The sequence below is a fragment of the Bos mutus genome, chromosome 13 (genome assembly GCF_027580195.1).
Source record: "Bos mutus isolate GX-2022 chromosome 13, NWIPB_WYAK_1.1, whole genome shotgun sequence".
NCBI lineage: Eukaryota > Metazoa > Chordata > Mammalia > Artiodactyla > Bovidae > Bos > Bos mutus.
The window spans coordinates 15,092,106-15,112,543 of NC_091629.1; the positions used below are offsets into that span (position 1 = coordinate 15,092,106).

The 20,438-nt window shown below is 44.4% G+C and overlaps 1 protein-coding gene across 3 annotated transcripts in view; it reads right to left on the bottom strand.

The window, feature by feature from the left end:
- Positions 1 to 20,438, bottom strand: part of DOK5 (docking protein 5) — a 151,307-nt gene that overhangs the window by 49,025 nt on the left and 81,844 nt on the right. For all 3 annotated transcript variants that reach the window (XM_070380999.1, XM_005891094.2, XM_070381000.1), the window contains 3 exons: positions 11,517 to 11,631; positions 11,315 to 11,434; positions 8,172 to 8,361 (listed from right to left, as the gene is read on the bottom strand). In XM_070380999.1, the coding sequence (XP_070237100.1) occupies positions 8,172 to 8,361; positions 11,315 to 11,434; positions 11,517 to 11,631 (425 nt within the window). The remainder of the gene's footprint in view (positions 1 to 8,171; positions 8,362 to 11,314; positions 11,435 to 11,516; positions 11,632 to 20,438) is intronic.

Consider the following 20,438-nt stretch of genomic DNA (forward strand, 5'->3'; position numbering starts at 1 on the left):
TGCATACTCTTTCAGTAGGTAGGTGACGACGGTGTTAACGAACCTTATCACGGTGATCCTTCCGCAATACATACATGTATCAAATCATCACCTTGTACATCTTAGACTTAAATGATGTTCTATGTCATTGGTGCCTGAATAAAGCTAGACAAATAAATAAATTAAATACAAATACACCTTACATTTTTTTAAAGATGGCCACAAGACAGGAGGCATTGATGAGTGTCTAATTTCTTTTTCCAAAGATCATAAGAAAGTCATCCTTTCCTTTAGGGATTTCATATGCTAAGACCATAGACGTTCAGAGGCAAAGGGGACTTGGTTAAGCGTCTTACGATGGCCCTGACTGTGTTCACACCTGAACACCTAGCACAGCGCCTGGCAGAGAACAGACGTGCAATCGTGAACGATCTACTAAAGATGAGGATTGAAGAGGTCACTTCCTGGAGTACAAAGGGGACTCTCCCTTCTGGTTTCACACATGCCTCCACGCAAGGAATGCTTATAATGCTTGTCACTTTTATAATTACAGTTACTTTTTAGATCAATGCTAATGAAGAATGAACAGCCATATAAGTACAACTGTAGCTTCTGTTTGCTTTCAAAAGAAGAATTTCGCTTCTTCTGAGCAAGACCGTGTGGGATCAAGCATATTTATATACTTCGCAATGGCCTATGTGGCTCCCCGATGGCTCAGTGGTGAAGAATCCACCTGCCAACGCACGAGAGGCGGGTCTGATCCCTGGATCAGGAAGATCCCCTGGGGAAGAAAAGGGCAACACTCCAGTATTCTTGCCCGGGAAATCCCACTCCAGTACTCTCGCCTGGGAAATCCCACTCCAGTACTCTCACCTGGGAAATCCCACTCCAGTATTCTTGCCCGGGAAATCCCACTCCAGTATTCTTGCCCGGGAAATCCCACTCCAGTATTCTTGCCCGGGAAATCCCACTCCAGTATTCTTGCCCGGGAAATCCCATGGACAGAGGATCCTGGAGGGCTACAGTCCAGGAGGTCACGAAGAGCTGGACATGACTTAGCAACTAAACAACAACCATGACCTACGTGGGAAAAGAATAAACAGGTGGATATATGCGGATATATGCGGATATATAAAGGTTCCCTTTGTGTAACCTGAAACTAACATAACACTGTAAATCAACCACACTCCAAAAAAAAAAAAAAATTAACAGTTCTCTAATCAACATAGTAGGAAACACGGAATACATTTGCTCATTTGCTTTCAATCCTTTAGTAAGAATGAATATACGCTCTATAAAATACTTAGAAGTAAGAGATTACTAAGTAGCTTGTAATCAAGAAGACAAATAGAGAATACCCAAAGATTTATATTAGAATAACGGTCCTTTTTTTACCTTAAACTCATCAATTAGAGGAAGATAAAATTTTCTTCTTCAATGAAATGTTAAACAGTCTCTTAAAACAGACTGTTTTACCAATTAGTATTGTTTTTAAAGTGATATACAGAAGACACAGATGACTTCTTTTCCAAGACTGTTCAGATGCCTTTACATCCAAAAAAGCCTTTTTCACCAATTTCTGCACTCCATTTAAGAAAAAGGATGGGTCTATGCAATGTCAGTTTTAACATGTTCTTGGCATACTTCAAAGTTTCTCTTAAAACGATGTCAAAAGCACAAGAGAGACATTCCTCGGCTGGTAGAGAGAGGCACCCAGGGGTGGTACTCATCCCCGGTGTCCCGCCACACGTCACCTGATCCCCTCCCATCCTTGCAGGCGCTGAACCCAGGGCGTCCATTTAAATCAGTCAGGAGGTGGGGCGGGGCCTGGCGCTGACGGTGGGACCTGGGCAGCCAGCTGTGAAATTCACAGGGCAACTGACTGAGTACCTGGCACCGTGCTTCAGAAAGTAACGTTTACAGAACAGTTCTGCGGGGACGCTGCAGTTACAACTCCATGTCAACTGGATCTTCCCGTAAAAAATCAGAGACCCTGCCAGTCTGATCTGCTTCACTGTTTCAGGGCTTCCAAGTGGAAAGAAACAAATAGAAGACTAGAAAATACTCAAAAATAAAATAAGCAACGTGTCCCTTCCCCTGCCTCCCACCCTCCCCATAAGCTAACTGTTCTTTATCTCTGGGGGCAATGAGTAGCAATTAATTGTGCAATTGCACTTTATTATAGACTACAGATTATTTATCAACTCCGGATTTCTTAAAAAAAAAAACAGAAACCCACAGAGGAATGGTTAGATTTGCCTACACTGGGAAAGAGAGGGATAAACACAATCTAGAAGACTCTTAACAACCTTTGGTCATGATACTGCAGCACAGGAGAGATGAATGATCCTGACTGTAAGTGCTGTACTCAGAACCAAAAGGACAAACAGGAGGTTTTGGAGTTAAACTAAGATAATTATGCACGAGTGCTGGTTGTGTAGTATGCCTTCTCTTCCTTAGCTCTGTAGAGGTCATTAAGAATTGGCTGTGAAAGTGTTAGTCACTCAGTCACGTCTGATTCTTCGCAACCCCATAGACTGCAGCCCGCCAGGCTCCCCGTCCATGGGATTTTCCAGGCAAGAACACTATCGTACCCATTCCCTTCTCCAGGAGATCTTCCCAACCCACAGACTGAACCCAGGCCTTCTGCACTGCAGGCAGATTCTCTGCTGTCTGAGCCACGGGGGAAGTCCAAGAACCAGGCTAGAGGGCACATACGTAACTCATGACTGATTCATGTTGTTATAGCAGAAACCAACTCAACATCGTAAAGCGATTATCCTCTGATTACAAATGAATTTTACATAATTATTTAAGAGAAAGAACTAGGCTAACCTAGTAGAGCTGTCACACTTAGCCTTCTTAGGAATCTTAGGGCTGGGGAGTAAGAAGACCTGCGTGTATTTCTGAATCCACCTTTCACTCACTGCTCTGGTGTGCCTTTGGATCAGTTGCACCGATGCCCAAGCTTCCTCTTAGGATGCGAATAATAATATCCCCTGGTTTATATGACCAGCAAATGACTTAAATGAGATAGTGCGTATAAAATGTTTCATATAACAACTTTCTTACAGCAGTTAAGTGAAAGTGTTGGTGGCTCAGTTGTGTCCGACTCTGTGACCCCATGGACTGTAGCCTGCCAGGCTCCTCTGTCTATGGAAATCTCCAGGCAATACTGGAGTGGGTTGCCATGCCCTTCTCCAGGGGATCTTCCCGAGCCAGGGACAGAACCCAGGTATCCCGCACTGCAGGCAGACTGTTTACCATCTGAGCCACAGGGAAGCCCCTTCCTTACAGTACAGGCTCAGTAAATATCAGTAGTCATTCAATGGTTGACATGCCTGCTACAGTATGGACCTGACAATTCTTTGTTGCTGGGGTTGTTCTCTACAGGTTACGCTGTGACAACTAAAAATGCCTCCAGACACCACCAAGTGTCCTTTGGGGGCAAAATCACCCCCTGGTTGAGAACCACTGTTCTGTATCTCAGCACCGTGATGAGTGATATTGCTAATTATAGTCAAATAGCTGCCTTTCTTTAATTGCTTTGAGCAGTAATTAAATACTCTGTTGGACACACTTTGTTAAGATTTTTTTTTAAACTTCACAGGTCTTCCGAAAGTGTCAGTACCTCCTTCCAGCTTTGCGAGAACCACACCATTCCACAAAGTCCTCAAAGCAGCTCCTGACACGGAGTCAACACCTGTAAGAATCTACTTCGCTTCTTTTCACTGACGGTGTGAGATCTCAAGGCTCCTGGAGGACCCACGTGGAGTCAGGGTGACGCCATCTAGAAGGAGCAGGACTGTGAGATACAACCCAGGATCCTCATCTGGCCTCTGAGTCAGCCCAAGCCTGAAGCCAGCCGTGCCACCTGCACTGGCTCTGAGGGTCCGTGGATCTCTCTGCTCTTTGCATCCCTTTGGGTTGACACAATTGCCTAGTACCTGCCAGGCGTTAACGTGGGTGTTTGTCTATGCACCCTTGTTAATCTTCACAGCCATCTTGTGGGAGACAGAATATTACACTCATTTCACAGGTGGCTGATGGAAGCACAGAGAGTTAACTCATTCACTCAAGGTCCCACAACCAGTATGAGACTAACTCTAATTTCATTTCCTCCAACTCCCAGCCTAGCTTATTACACACACCCCATTGTCAATCTTGGTGCCTCAAAATGGGCCATTCAACAGGAATAACACTTAGTTTCAGCTCAAACACAGGTTCTGTCCAGAAGGAGCAGAATTCTCCCTGAGGTCTTTGGGAAGACTGCCTGTGTCCTAGAGGGGAATGCTGTGATGCCTTTGCAGACGCATGCTGGATATGTGAAAACCACCTGCCCGGAGAGACTTAACTCCTGTTCACCTATCAATGTAAGACAAGGAGGAAATTATCTTGTTTTGAACACATCCAAAAATAGCCAAGGGAAAAAATTATCTTCACTAATAAAGCAAGGCAGATATGAAATCTTCACACTTGGGGGAACATGAATGATCTTATTATCCTGAGCATCTTGATGGTAACTATAAAAATCCATCTAATTCGAGGTTCAGGCAAAATATAAAATGGTAATATCACCTTGCATTTAATACTGTCTGGATCCTGCAAACCCAGTCCTGCTCCAAAAGTTACTATGACAAAATCTCAAAGACACTATTTGATAGAAGCCCAGCACCTTCTGGGTCATCTATCCATCACTGCTTTTACCTACAACCACCCCAAAAGGAAGTTAATTACTTAGATAAACATAAAAGGGAAGTTAAACACTTCATCCACAGTCAACAGCTAATAAAAAACAGAGATCAGACTCCACTGCTGGCTTTCAAGACAGAGGAAGGGGACTATGTACCAAAGAGTGTGGGCAGCCTCTAGAAGGTGCAGACAGCTGGCAAGAAAACAGGAAACTCAGTCCTACAACATGGAGCTGAACTCAGCCCACAGCCCGAATGAGGCCCAAAGCAGGTTTATCTCCAGAACCTTGAGAAAAATCTTGCTTTTGTGAATCGTAGAGCAAAGAGCCAGCTGAGCCATGATGTATCTCGACTTCTGACCTAATAAACGGCTGTGACTTTTAAGTAAAAAAATACATATAAATACATCTATTGCTCCCACTCAATGTTTAAAGAAAAAGAATAGAGATCAGACCTTAGGGTTTCTCTGACTCCCAAACCAGGGCCCCTTATGCACACAGCACGCTGTCTGAGAAAGGAGTCAGGTCCTGAGAGCACAGCCCAGCACTTGGCCTTCTGACCGTTCATTCGGTCTCCAGTTTGCACAGCCCCACAAAGCACGACCACTGAACAAGGATGCTGTTCAAAATCCACACATATCCCAGGTCCCTACAACATCTGAGGCACAACGCTGTGGGGATGAGCTGTAGGTGTTACAGTATCTAACCACTGGAGTGCTTGCACGAAATACCCCGAAGGACAGAACACAGAGAGGAAAGTCATGAACTAAAAAGCGCTTTCATTTTCCAAGTCAATGTTCATGCTGTGGTCAAAGACAATCGGAATAGTTTGGAAACTCACATCTTCAGCGTACCTTCTTTTCCTCCACCACTTCTTGCACTCGAGCTCCGTATACTCTTCCCACATCCACATCAGCCACCTCTGTCCTCTTACTTACAAAATGTGAACACACTTACACAACAACACACACACAATCACACACAATAACACAATAACATAAACAATAACTAACACACAATAACATATATACACAATAACAACACATGCACAATAACACACACAATAACACAATAACACAGAGTAACACAATAACATACACAATAACTAACATACACAATAACATGCAAGAAAAATGGAAAAATATGAATTTTGGAATAAATGTTGCCCAACTGGAGAAGGGAATGGCAAACCACTTCAGTATTCTTGCCTTGAGAACCCCATGAACAGTATGAAAAGGCAAAATGATAGGACACTGAAAGACGAACTCCCCGGGTCAGTAGGTGCCCAATATGCTCTGAAGCTGAAACTCCAGTACTTTGGCCACCTCATGCGAAGAGTTGACTCATTGGAAAAGACTCTGATGCTGGGAGGGATTGGGGGCAGGAGGAGAAAGAGGATGAGATGGCTGGATGGCGTCACTGACTCGATGGACGTGAGTTTGAGTGAACTCTGGGAGTTGGTGATGGACAGGGAGGCCTGGCGTGCTGTGATTCATGGGGTCCCAAAGAGTAGGACACGACTGAGAAACTGAACTGACTGACAAAATGGGCCCTTAACATGTTGATCAATGCAGAACTCTCCTGCAAGTCAACATGAAATATGCGTGGGGAATGATGTGAGGTGTACAGCCAACAGATAAGTCTACTTTCAATGACAAAACACCTTTCATACCCATCGTCACTGGTTACAGTTTATACATAAATGATTTTGGAGGGAATCCTGATGGTCCAGCAGTTAGATCCTTCACTTCAACTGCAGGGGGCAGGGTTCAATCCCTGGTTGGGGAACTAAGATCCCATAAGTCACGAGGCATGGCCAGAAATATTAAAAATGATAATAAATGATTTCTGACACCGAAACAGGGAGAAATACCCACCTTCCCAAACAAATTCTTAATTTTCTATCAAGATTTCCCCATAAGGGTAATAAACAAGTATTTCTGACTTAAGGACACTGCTCTAAAGATTAAAGTTTTACTTGCTAATGCAAGAAACTTTGTGTCTCTGAAAGCCTCACTGATGTGTTTATACCATTTCCATTTCCAGGTTCTTAAAATGTAAACAGACCAGAGAAGAGCTGCATGGGTGAGAAGGCTTTAAACACTTTCTAGAATAATTGTAAGAGCACTGACTCGATCATATATCTGAAAAGGGAATTTTAAATAATTGGGCAATGTTTATACTGAGGTGAGCAGATTAGTGTGAGTGGAGCATTACTATGGCATATTCACATGGAGTAGAGTTTTAGGTGTTTAGAAGTCATGTCATTATTCTTATTATGTCAAGTACCCTACTCCTGTGAGGGGAGAACTGTCTACTTTATAAACCAAAAACAAAAACCTTTTAAAGTCACAAGTTGATTTTTTTCAACTTTAAAATCAGGCCATATACAGAAGAACTTGGATTTCTTAAAATTTAGAAAGAAAGATTGAGAGCAGGAGGAGAAAGGGACGACAGAGGATGAGATGGTTGGATGGCATCATCAACTCAATGGACATGGGTTTGGGTGGACTCCAGGAGCTGGTGATGGACAGGGAGACCCGGCGTGCTGCGGTTCATGGGGTCGCAAAGAGTCAGACACGACTGAGCGACTGAGATGAACTGAGTCATTTGAAATTCTAAAATATAAAATTGGATCTGCAGTGTTTCCGAAAAAAGAGCATACATTCTGAGGAAAGAGGGTGACAATAAGATGCTGATTAGACTAATATTTTGTAGCTAATGATCAACCCCATATTACTGCACCCCCTTCTCTCTCCAAAATTAACTTTGAAAAGGAAACAGGAAAAGCCTTGAAAGTGCTTATTAGGTATTGCAGTAACCAAGTTATGAAATCAATCTCTTCTTAATATTAGTGTCATTCGTTACTGTGTGAGAAAAATAGATTAAACTTAATAAACTGCAACTTGAAAAATATCAACAGCCCCTAATGTTGATAATCTACCACAGTTAGTTCAGTGAGGAAACATAGATATCAAAATAGGAGTTTTCCAAAAACGAGGAAGTTGGCCTCTGTCCAGCATGACCTGGGAAGAGTACAATCTTAGCACTGGTACCTACTTCAACGTCAGGTTGTGGTATGGGCTCAAACCGTGTAATGAAAATTTCACATCACATTCATGAAACATCAGCCCCGTCCCTGGAAAACAAAGCCATGCTGAATATGCGAACAGTGGTTTAGTTGGTAAAGAATCTGCCTGCAATGCAGAAGACACGAGTTCAATCCCTGGGTCCAGAAGATCCCCTGGAGGAGGAAAAGGCAACCCACTCCAGTGTTCTTGCCTGGAGAGTCCCATGGACAGAGGAGCCTGGTGGGCTACAGTCCTTGGGGTCACAGAGTCGGACACGACTGAGCGAGTAAACCACCGCACCATTCACAGCATCACAGTCACAGGTCCAGGCGTCTCCCCAGTGTGCTTCACGCTGGATCTCACAGGAAAACCCAGGCCTCACATGACATGAACTTCGGGAAAAAATGCAGACAGACAGTCATGGAACTCACCTCCCTGCCTCAAAAGTGAACCAGGCAGCATCTCGCCCATACCGCCGCAGCGCGCTTAGCGGCCAAGAGATGAGTTTGACTCTGGGATTCTGGACGTCCCAAAGACAGATGTGCTCACATGTGATCTGCAAGGCACATTCGCCATGTACATCTAAGTTAGGAGATGGCAGCAAATACACATTGAATCTCTCTGGGAGAAAAACAAAAGGTTAGTCTAAAATCCCCAGGAATAAAACATCACAGACACAGCAGGAACAAAGAGGCATTTCAAACAATTCAAGCTCGTACTCTAGGTTCTGGTTGAATGTTCAGGAAGACAAACCTTTCTCACAAATCAACACTTCCAGAAAATGCTTTTTTAAATGAAGACTACATTAAATAACACAGGAAAGATACATTCTGGTGGTCAATGTACATGCCACAGTATTTACAGGAGCAAAGATCATTTTTAGAATATTTTAGCTTGCATAATACAAATTGTGTATGCCAGGAAGAGACTCTAACAACGAAACCATTAAAAACAACTTTTTTTCCTGCCAAGTACTTGTTAATTACACCCACACTTTTGTGTTCACAAAAAATGCAGGTGCAAAATCATTGTTGCATGGTTTATTGATATTAAAGTTATATTAATCAATTTATAATTTTCATAACACTATTCTACCTCAAATTATTTAAATAAAACTAATAGTATGCACTTAACTGACCAACAGTTTGGAAAAATTCCAATGGATTTGGACTCATTTTAACAAAGAGCTCTCGTTAGCCAAATACTGGAAAGAAATATTCATTTGCTTATTTGTGTGACTTAAAATTTCACCACGATTACTCTGAATAAACTACTTGGCTTATTACTGCAGCTGAATTTTCATCCCCACAGATACAGTCATGATATTTCTGTTACATTTCTACAAAATTCATTAATTCAGGAAGTTATAGAGTCTAAATTTTGAATGAAATATGAATAAAAATATTATTACTATAGCAAACGCTTTTTTATCTATTTGTCATTACAGTAGACTGCATCTGAGAAGATAGTAGACACTAACAATATCACTGGTATTCTAAATTAATACAAAGTCAACAGAATTTTCATAGACTTTAGTTAAGTTTAAGAAACAGGAGTGTCAAGATTATGTTTACAAATGTATTCAAGCATCTATTCTGCAAATTTTCTAAGTTATTTCAAACTCCCAATAAGCAAGCGTTCGCTGCTTTCTAGTAACTGCTATTTTAAAAGTAAACTCTGATGGAGTAAATTTCTACCTGGAGAGTTCTGAAGTAAGAAAGACTGCCATCAATAAGCAAAAAATAAGAGAGTCCATGGGATCGCAGAGTCGGACACGACTTAGCAACTAAACAACAGCGATAACAGAGATCCTTCCCAAGTCACTCGCTTGGAAGTTCTGTAATCACCTTGTCCAGGAATAACAGTAACATTGGTAAGAGTGACCACTTTAATTACCGTAACTTTAAGTCATACAGTTAATCTTGCAAAGTACCTCAAAAGACAGAGCTGAGTTTTGTTATAAACCCTCGTAGTTATATACCAGAGGTATTCTTATTCCTCTTTGACAGAACAGGAAACTGAGGCTCAGAAAATTGGTACCAAAGGGCAATTCCTGACATGCTTAGTCGCTCAGACATGTCTGACTCTGTGACCCCATGGACTGTGGCCCACCAGGCTCCCCTGTCCTTGGGATTTTCCAGGCAAGAACACTGGAGGGGGTTTCCATTCCCTTCTCCAGAGGATCTTCCTGATCCAGGGATCAAACACAGGTCTCCTGAACTGCAGATGGATTCTCTACCATCTGAGTCACCAGGGAAGCCCGACCCCTAGGAACAGGCAATTTGTGAATTCAATTTGGGGCACTCTCTGAATATAGCTTTGCAAATATAAAATGTGCAAGGCAAGTGCTGATCTGGGCTCTCTAAAAAAATAATCAGCGCCTGCCACGTTTTCTCTGTATGTCGGTTACAAGAGCATTCGGAGTTAGTGGACTTCGGAGGGAGAAGCCTGGGACGTGTCTGTGTGACCTTGGTTAATGACTTCACCTCTTTGCAGCTCAATTTCCCAGTCTGCAAAGAGGCTCCTCTGAATCAGCCAGCACGTCTCAGACTTTATCAATAACACTTCCCTGGAGACGGATTATGGCGGACACGGAGCATCTAAAGGAGCCGCCGACTGTAAATGTGTCATGAAGACACAGTTCCGGCTGCGACAGAGGGCATTTTTCTCACTAACAATTGACTGTGGATCCATAGAAGGGGTCAGCACGATCCCACCTCTGCGGTGTTCATAATCAGGCCAGGTGACCCCCAGCCTCTTTGGCTGTGATATATCCTCACAGATCAAGTCAACAGGCTGGTGCGGAACTCTAGGAGTCAATCTATCCTGTTACAAGGCATTTGGGAACAAAGAAATGATTCCTCGCCTCCAAACTCATACTGCAAATCAATAGTGAGTTTCGTTGAAGTGTTTGTGAACATTTTGGTCATTATTATTTATCATGATATATTCCCAGGTTGAGTGTTGAGCTCAAAGAGTTGGCTCAAGTGTTTTAGTTAAAAAAAAAAAATTACAAATTTTAGGTAGGTTTACTCTTGATGAAAAATTCAGGAAGTCTGGATTCTATTAAAAACACTGGAAAGCATTCAATAAAAATTTAAAGTGGAAGAAAAGGAAGACAAAAACCCACTGCACGTGTACACCATAAATACAGGCCCAGGAGTACGCGTCTAGAATCAAGCCCTAGCTATTGGACCTGATGCCAGATCTTTAGGTCTTTTAAGCTTCATTTTCCCATCTGCAAATGGGAGGTGATAGTACTTATATCACAGTGTGCTGGGAAAATTAAATGATCTGACCCATCATCCAGAGAAAAGTAACACAGAAACACAGCGGGTTTCTCAGAGCTTCCAGCTGATATGATTCATGTCGATCCAGGCCTGTTAGTCACCGAAACATCTTGAGAAACACACAGAAATGCTAACCGAGGTTTAGGTGAAATAAAAGGTTATTTTTACTTCTTCCTTTATACACTTTTCTAACTTCAAAAGTTTTACATCAAGATGTCTTATGTTTCATTATATGGGGGAAAAAACAGTTTAAGAAAAGAGAGGAGAGGACTTTCTTTACATACCGCTCTGCTCTCTCTCAACTCCGGTGGCCAGCAAGTCAGGCTCTCCGAGGCTGATGTCATTGACCCGCGTCCCCACACACTCCATCTGGAGGACTTTGCACCACTCGTCAGCCTCAAGATCTGCGGAGACGCCAGAGATGAGCTCGGCTGCCCGGCGCCTGCCAGGGAGCACAGAGCCACGGCCCCCGCCCCGCCAACACACCTGACTCGCAAGCGAAGGTCTTGGAGGTGTCATCACCAAAGTAAATCCCGATGGCGTGCTTCTTGGTGCTTTTTGGCAGCCGAGCTACGCTCTTCACGTTGTTGAGTTCTGTAACCTGAAAAATGAACCACAGTGAGCTAGAGCACAGAAAGAAAGCTCCCACTGACACCAAGCAGAAGGGAGCAGGCCCGTCCCAGGGGAACACAAAGGGGACTTGCCAGAAGAAGAGCATGTCCGGCGATTATTTCAGTGTTGCCCTCAGAGCCCTAGCAAGGAGGTTAACACATTGCCTCCCCTTGTCAGATTTCTCTGAAGCTAACAGGCGCCACAGCCTCAGAGCTTCACAGACGTAGGCGCTTGCTTCATACATATACCTTTTCAATAGGAGTGTGACTGTTTCACAGAGTGAATAAATTGTGTGTATACATTTAACCCCTCCCTCAGGAGTCTCCCCCCACCCCTGACTGCACCTCCCAGGCCGCCCAGGGCGCCCACCTGGGCTCCCGGTGCTACCCAGCAGGTGCCCGCTAGCGCGCTGGATGAAGCACAAGCTGGAATCAAGATTGCCGGGAGAAATATCAATAACCTCAGATTTGCAGATGACACCACTCTTAGGCAGAAAGTGAAGAAGAACTAAAGAGCCTCTTAATGAAAGTGAAAAGAGGAGAGTGAAAAAGTTGGCTTAAAACTCAACATTCAAACAACTAAGATCATGGCATCTGGTCCCATCATTTCATGGCAAATAGGTGGGGAAACAGTGGAAACAGTGAGAGACTTTATTTTGGGGGGCTCCAAAATCACTACAGATGGTGACTGCAGCCATGAAATTAAAAGACACTTGCTCCTTAGGAGAAAAGTTACGACCAACCTAGACAGCATATTAAAAAGCAGAGACATTCCTTTGCCGACAAAGGTCCATCTAGTCAAAGCTATGGTTTATCCAGCAGTCATGTATGGATGTGAGATTTGGACCATAAATAAGGCTGAGTGCCGAAGAATTGATGCTTCTGAACTGTGGTGTTGGAGAAGACTCTCGAGAGTCCCTTGGACTGAATGGAGATCCAACCAGTCCATCCTAAAGGAAATCAGTTCTGAATATTCATTGGAAGGACTAAAGCTGAAGCTGAAGCTCTAATACTTTGGCCACCTGATGCAAAGAACTGACTCATTTGAAAAGACCCTGATGCTGGGAAAGATCCTCCTGAAGGCAGGAGAAGGGGACGACAGAGGATGAGATGGTTGGGTGGCAACACCGACTTGATGGACATGAGTTTGAGCAAGCTCCGGGAGTTGGAGGTGGACAGGGAGGCCTGGCGTGCTGCAGTCCATGGGGTTGCAAAGAGTCGGACACGACTGAGCGACTGAACTGAACTGAAACTTCACAGTGCTGTCTTTGTGTAGAGATTCACAAATAAAATGTAAAAAGTTCTTCAAAGTCTAACAACATCGAGAAGTGTATGCTCAGTCATGTCTGACTCTTTGCAATCCCGTAGACTGTAGCCCACCAGGCTCCTCTGTCCATGGGATTCTTCTGGCACGAATACTGGAGTGCGTTGCAATTTTCTCCTCCAGGAGATCTTCCTAATCCAGGTATCAAACCAGCATCTCCTGCATTGGTGGGCAGATTCTTTACCACTGAACCACCTGAGAAGACCGAACACCAAGGAGAACCACTTACACACAATTGCAGGAGAACCACATTCCTTCTCAGGAATCTTCCTTGCATCCCTTCATCCACCAAAATATCTGTCTGTTTACTCTTCACTTACTCATTCATTCATTCATTTATTTTTAAAATTTGCTTGGTATCAAGTAGTGTTCTATTAACTAGGGATAAGATATGGAAACTCTGTGCATTGTTAGTGAGAATGAAAAATGATGCAGCTGCTATAAAAATAAATATGAAGGTTCTTCAAAAAATTAAAACAGAAGTACCATGTGGTCCAACAGTCCCATGTTGGGGACGTACATTCAAGGAGATGAAAACAGTGCCCTGAGGTGGGCATTTACACTCCTGTTTTACTGCAGTGTTATTTACAACAGTTGAGATACAGAAACAACCTGTCCACTGGTGGACGAATAAAGAAACCGCGGTACATGCCTACAGTGGGGTATTATTCAGCCTTAAAAATATTACTTTCTTCCCCTTGTACTTCTTCTTAAATGCTATCTGCTGTTCATGGCAAGCAATACTAGTTTCTATTGATGGTAGTAAGAAAACATTCTGTTACAGTGAATTTATTTAAACAAAGAAGTGATCTGATTTCAAGCAAAATATTAAGTAAAAGGGAGTAAAGTTGGTACTATTACCAAGTACAAGCTCGCGCTTCTAGTCTCGTGACAGGCCAGCGACTTGGAGACCAGGTGTTGAGCCAAGGAGAGAGCTGGCTGACCGAGAAGCTGGCAGACTAACGTCTCAAAACAGCCATCTTATCGGGGTCTGGATGCCAGGTTCTTTTGTAGCTCTGAGATGGGAGAGGTAGGGAGCAGAGTTAAAAGGCCATTCATCTTGCAAACACCTCCTAGAACGGCAAGCCTCAGGCAGAGGATGTGCTAATTTCTTTCTTCCTGCCATCCACAAGTGGACAGGGTTCTGAACAAAGGCATTTGAGTTTGATGGTCAGACAGAGGTGCAGAATTCTGTGAGACAGGCCATTATGTACGATTTTAATAACAAAAGCAACAAAAAGCAAGTCAAAGTCCAACATGGACTCAGAAGCGGCTTGTCCCTGCAACAATACTACGACAAGTTCAGTCGCTCAGTCGCTCAGTTGCATCCGACTCTTTGCGACCCTACAGGCTGCAGCACACCAGGCCTCCCTGTCCATCACCAGCTCCTGGAGTTTACTCAAACTCATGTCCATTGAGTCGGTGCTGCCATCCAACATCACAACAAACAGTTATGAATAAATGAAAAAGGACTAAAAATTAGGAAAAACACCATTAATCTATGACTCCTAACCTAACACCACTGTTATGAACTGACTTGCATTTAATTTTTCACGAATTTGAGAGTCCAGGTGATAACCAAGCGTCCTAAAGGTCGACAGTCAGCTGGAAGAACTCTCCTTTGCTTGGCAGGAGCATGACAATGGATATCAACAGAACCTTGGCAAAGATCTGGTGCCCACTTCCCATCCCAAAGGTCATGCACCTGAGCAGGACCATTTGTTTCCTTTTCTCCTGTTTTGTCCATTTCACAACCACACATCCTAAGTGAAGAAGACAACAAAACATTTCAAACGCCATGACCAGATCTGAAATGTAAGTGAGAATTATGATTTAAAAGGCAAAAGAACAGTTTCCAAGAGACAGTCAATATGAGACCCAGTTACAAATGTCCATTACTAACAGAGGGTCTTGGTACTGAGCAGGACAGTAACAGAAGTCACATTTTGTGACTAAAACGGCACATAGAGTCTAAGAACTTTTACCTACCCTGTAATTGAATCTTCATGCTAAGGCAACAATGACCAAGGTAGACAATGGAATTACTTCTGTTTATTTCTGGACTGCCACCTGTCTGATGACTCTTTCCAGTTAATCTGTGACCTCTCAATCTCTAAACTTCCTTTTCCTTTTCTGGGTGTATTTACGCTTTCTGACTCCAGAGATTTCTCTCTCGAAATGGAGCTAAAATCTAATCCATTTTGGCCAAAATGGAGCCAAAGAAGACCAGAAACATGTGTACAGCTTACTGAAAATGTCAATATGAGGACCTTTTAAATGCTTGATTTTCTTTAGAAATTGGCTGTTTACTTTCAAAGCCCAGGTTAGCTTCAGGCTTAATTTGATAGTCAATCCTTGGACTCATTCAGAACTCATGGAAGATCATGGTTCCTTGAAAATTCCTCTGGTAAGAGAAATGAACCCTGAATTGGAGCTTTCCTGACACATAAAGTACGTTCACGAACACAGAGGATGGGAAGGTTGAGTGTGGGTAAGACTTGGCAAAAATGATTCTCTTTAGAATCTGCAGGGATTTAAAATCAGACTAAAGGCAAACGCTGTACCTCACGGCAACTTTCATTTTCTTCTTTTATTTATCTTTATTTCCGGCTGCTCTAGGTCCCTGCTGCTGCGCGAGGGCGCTCAGTTGCAGAGCGCTGGCGTCTCGTTGCCGGGCACGGTCTCGAGGGCGCGTGGGCTCAGGAGTTGAGGTGCAGGGGCTTAGCTGCCCTGCAGCACGTGTCATCTTCCCGGACCAGGGATGGAACCCGTGTCCCCTGCATTGGCAGGTGGACTCCTTACCACTGGACCACCTGGGGAATTCCTGACCTTCATTTTACGGATTGACTTACTTGCTCAAAATTCATCCACCCACTCTTTGCCCCCATGACTTCTTCCTGAATGGTTTGGATTTGGTCATGCAACTTGCTTTAGCTCATAGAATGTGAGCTGATATGTGCGAGTAAACACTTTAAAAGTATGCGTAAGTCATTTCTTCTCTCCTTGAGTTCATTTCCCTCCTCACTCCTGGATGTACAGACAGATGGACTGCAACTGAATCAAATTAATCCAGCTATGCTCAACACACCCACAGACCCACCACACAACCCAGACCCCTCAAACAATAAGGGCAGAAGACAAGGATGAATTGCTATAAGCTGCTAAGATTTTGGAATTGTTGCCAAAGCAAAAGTTGGCTAATATGCTCTCTGTTTGATTTCCTTCTGGCCAAGAATTCTCATAGAGTTTTTCTCTCAAACCCCACTGTATTCCTATATTACTTCTAGCACAAAAGGGACGAGATTTCCTAGTCAAATACATAATAAGCCACTAGAACACTGGTTAGCAATTTTAATTTAGTGGTTGAATCACTTGGTTTTTAAAGTTTTTTTTCAAAGGAAATCTTACAGTGTCACCATCATATAAAAGTAGAACTAGTCTAATTAAATGAGGAAATGAATCTCACCCTACTCACCAGTTATAAATCCACTTCTCAAGGAGGTCCGCTTACTTCAATCAACTGCAGAACGCTGAATGGCTACAGCGTAATACTGAATTCTCACAATGGTATAACACCCTTGGTACTATTATTAAACTCATTATATGAGGATGAGTAGTGAGAGAGAGAGAGCGGTAACTTAATGATGATTTCTCAGGCAGATGGAAGGATAGAGCAACATTCAAATCTAGACCTTCTGGCTTCTACAAATGTATGCTTTTTTCTAGCAGTACACTCCACCATGTGTGTTCCTTAAAAAACATTAAAAGTAAATGAATAAATAAGTTACTGGCTGGATAAATGAGCAAATGAGTAAAACTATAGATGCAAACAGTTCTGGAAACATTTAAAGATATTTCTGCAAGTTATAAACCGTATCTTGAAAGAAAGAAAAAAAAGAAATGTAAATCTTAATTCCTATGTAAAAATAAAGTACTTGTCAACTGAAAAGAAGACAGTCTGAGCTAAACTCATCTTTCGTATTCAGACTTTAAAATGCTGAAGAAAACTCGGCTTTTCAAAAACCACTGGCTTTTACATGTGTACATGTGGCACCACGGTCTGTATTCCAAACTACAGCTCTAGTGAAAGCCGGCTTGGAACAAGCACAGGAACCTAAATATGAGGCCCCACGGATCCAGCACAAACAGTAAAAGACAGAAATCTCGAGACCACAGTCCAGTGAACCTTGACACGTGTACACAGCTGGGGGACGCCACTCAGACTGACACACACAGCTCTCAGTTAACACCGTCGCTTCCCGGATCAGTGCCGACCCCGGATAAAACCACCACTCTCACCTCCATCACCACTGGGTGGTTCTTCCTTCTAGAAAACTTTTTATTAACATGTAAACCGAACTATATCACACGTGTTTTTCTATGTTTGGATTCTTACATCTGGTGTCACATCTATGAGATGCATCCACGCTGGGCAATACTTTGGCATTATGTGAACACCTGTTTCCCAATTACCTTTGAGAGACTTGTCTTAGCACCCACTGAAGACTCTCATCTGCATCAAAATGCTGTTCTTTTTAGGCCAACTGGTTTGCCAACCTAGGCCCATATATTTGTGATTGTCAGAGTCAAGATAAATATTGACACAGGATGCCTGAACTGTTCCCACAAGGAAAGCCAGGTCAACAGTATTACTAGAAGCACTGATTATTTTTTTATTTTAAAAACGTGGACTATGGCATTTAATAAGGGGAGCGTGTTCAACTATCGAGAACTTACTGCATGTGTCGTTGACAGAAGCACCCACCATACACCCTTTGAACATTTGGACATCCTCCTCCTCCATCTCTGGCTTCCCAAGTGGCGCGGGTGGTGAAGAGCCCGCTTGCCAATGCAGGAGATGCAAGAGACTTGGGTTCGATCCCGGGGTTGGGAAGATTCCTTGGAGGAGGACATGGCAACATGCTCCAGTATTCTTGCCTGGGAAACCCCACAGACAGCGGAGCCTGGTGGGCTACAGTCCTGGGCCACACAGAGCAGGACATGACTGACAGGTACACGTCCTCTGTGTTTGGTTTGGATCCGTCAGCACGTGAGCTGGTGTGCATGCCTGGGGCGCTTACTCAAGAAGGGAACCAAGCCATTTGGGCTTGACACCACCCTCCGTCTCTTTGCAGGCATTGCCGCAGGACAGTCAGCTGGCTGTTATCACAGAAGCAGGTTCTACCTGTAGTCGCTGAGGATCTGAAGAAAACCACTCGAGGGTGAATATGGTGGCCTGTTTAGGTGACACTTCCAGAGCCTGTTGAGAAGGGATCCTTTGAGTCTTAGCCTTTCGGGGGCACATGCAGACCATCTGAGGAGGGTCCTTCAATCCCCCATGCCCCGCAGTGAAGCGTCCTTCCTTCAGCAGACTCCAGGCAGATGCTGAAGGCAGCCCAGCCTGCCTTTCCTGCACCAATGCAGAAAATGACAGAAGGCTACCTTGGTGGTGTGCTTTCTGGCTCTAGCGTGTGATTCCTTTGGACGGCGCTGCCTGAAAATCAGTCTGAACCAACTTTGATTCCCTTTCCTCAAGATACAGTCCAACCACGCATACTCCTCCCACACACTCTGTGCTGCTCTAAGAGAAATGGATTTCTTCCCAGTAGCCGGAAGAAATGAAAAGCTGCACACTGAAGTCTCCACCCAGCTTCTGCTTATCTGGTGGACAGTTCTTTGGAACATTCAGAATATTCCTCCAAATATTGCCCTGAAGACACCGCCTGCTGTGATGCTTGCTGCGTGTGTGCATGCTAAGTCACTTGAGTCGTCTCCAATTCTTTGTGACCCCACAGACCCACCAGGCTCCTCTGTCCATGGGATTCTCCAGGCAAGAATACTGGAGTGGGTTGCCATGCCTTCCTCCAGGGGATCTTCCTGGCCCAGGGATCGAACCCGCGTCTTTCACGTTTCCTGCACCAGCAGGCGGGTCTTCACCACTAGCGCCTGGGAAGCCCAGTGTGGTGCTGGAGGGCCTTATGTGAAGAGACGCCACTCTGCTGAAACACAGGCAGTCACACTTTACTCTCCCTTTTCCGGGAAGTCCAACTGAACTCCCTCTCGCTTCTGTGGTCTTTTCAGCCCCACCAAACAAGAGCACCTGGGTTTATTCTTCCTTTGCTTGGAGACACTCTTCTCTGGAGGAGGAAGTCTCAGTCTGCCCCATCATCAGTGACTCAAACATCATCTCATCCAGGCGACGCTGTTGAGAACTGAAACAGGGGGACTTCCTGGCGGTCCGGTGGTGCAGACTGCGCGCCTCCAACGCAGGGGGCGCAGCCTGGATCTCCGGTCAGGAAACTAAGATCCCACACGCTGACAGGCCAGTAAAATAGAGTAAAATAAAAACAAAACTGCGACACCCTCAGTCCACATGCCTATCTCTTTGCCTGGCGTGCATTCTTGCTTAGCGCTGATCAGTCACGCCAACACCCTACATACCTTACTTACACATTTTCTTTATGTTACGTAGAAGCAGAAGCAGGGTGTCGCCTGCTCTGTTCTCTGCTCTCTCCAGCACCAAGCTCAGTGCCTCACACGTGTAAGCCCTCAACAAGAGCATGGTAAATGAAAGCCCCCTCCCCACCCATCTTCATCATAAAGGAAAGGAGACTGTGAATTTGAGCAAACTCCAGGAGACAGCGGAGGACAGAGGAGCCTGGCGTCCATGGGGTGGCAAACAGTCACACACAACTTAGTGGCTGAACAAGAACAAAATTCACTTATTCGGCTGCACCAGGTCTTTAGCTGGGGCATGTGGGACCTCGTCCCCCGACCGGGGACCAAAGCCGGACGCCCTGCGTTGGGAGCGCAGTCTCAGCCGCTGGGCCACCGGGGAAGGGAAGGGAAGGCCCCCACGCAGGCAGACCTTTAATTATATGCCAGATTTGGGGTTCTAAGCACTTCATATCGATTATGTTATTTACTTTTTCACATTTCTGACTGTGAAATCCCTGTTTACACAGAACAGGACTATCAGAGGTGAATTTGTTCACTCAGCTTGCAAACAGCAGAGCTGGGATTCAACCATGGATAATCTGGCATGACACTTCAGTAAACCACCAAATGCCACCAAATGACTCTCCAGAAAGGAATCAGCGAGGCCATCGTTCCTGAGGGAGGCACTGTCATCCTAAAGTGGGTTGACAAGGGTGAGCGAGGGTTTATGAGGCAAAGAAAGGAGAGAGGGATTTCCAGACCAAAGCTTCCCCACACAATCTCGAAACTGCAGTTTGGCAGGATAGGAGTACGGGGAAAAGTGGTGGTGAGGAGTGAGGCAGTGTCAAGAATACAAAGTGCGAAGCGAGAGCAGCTGGGCTGGGGCTAAAAGGCTAAAAGTGAGCAGCTGGCAGGAGTCACTGGGCCTCGTGAAGTCGCAGAGTGCAGACGAGGAGGTTTTACGCAGGTAACTGGGGGGTCGCATCTGCAGGCTGCAGGCAGTGGTTCTCCGTCCAGGGGAGAGCTTAAGATCTT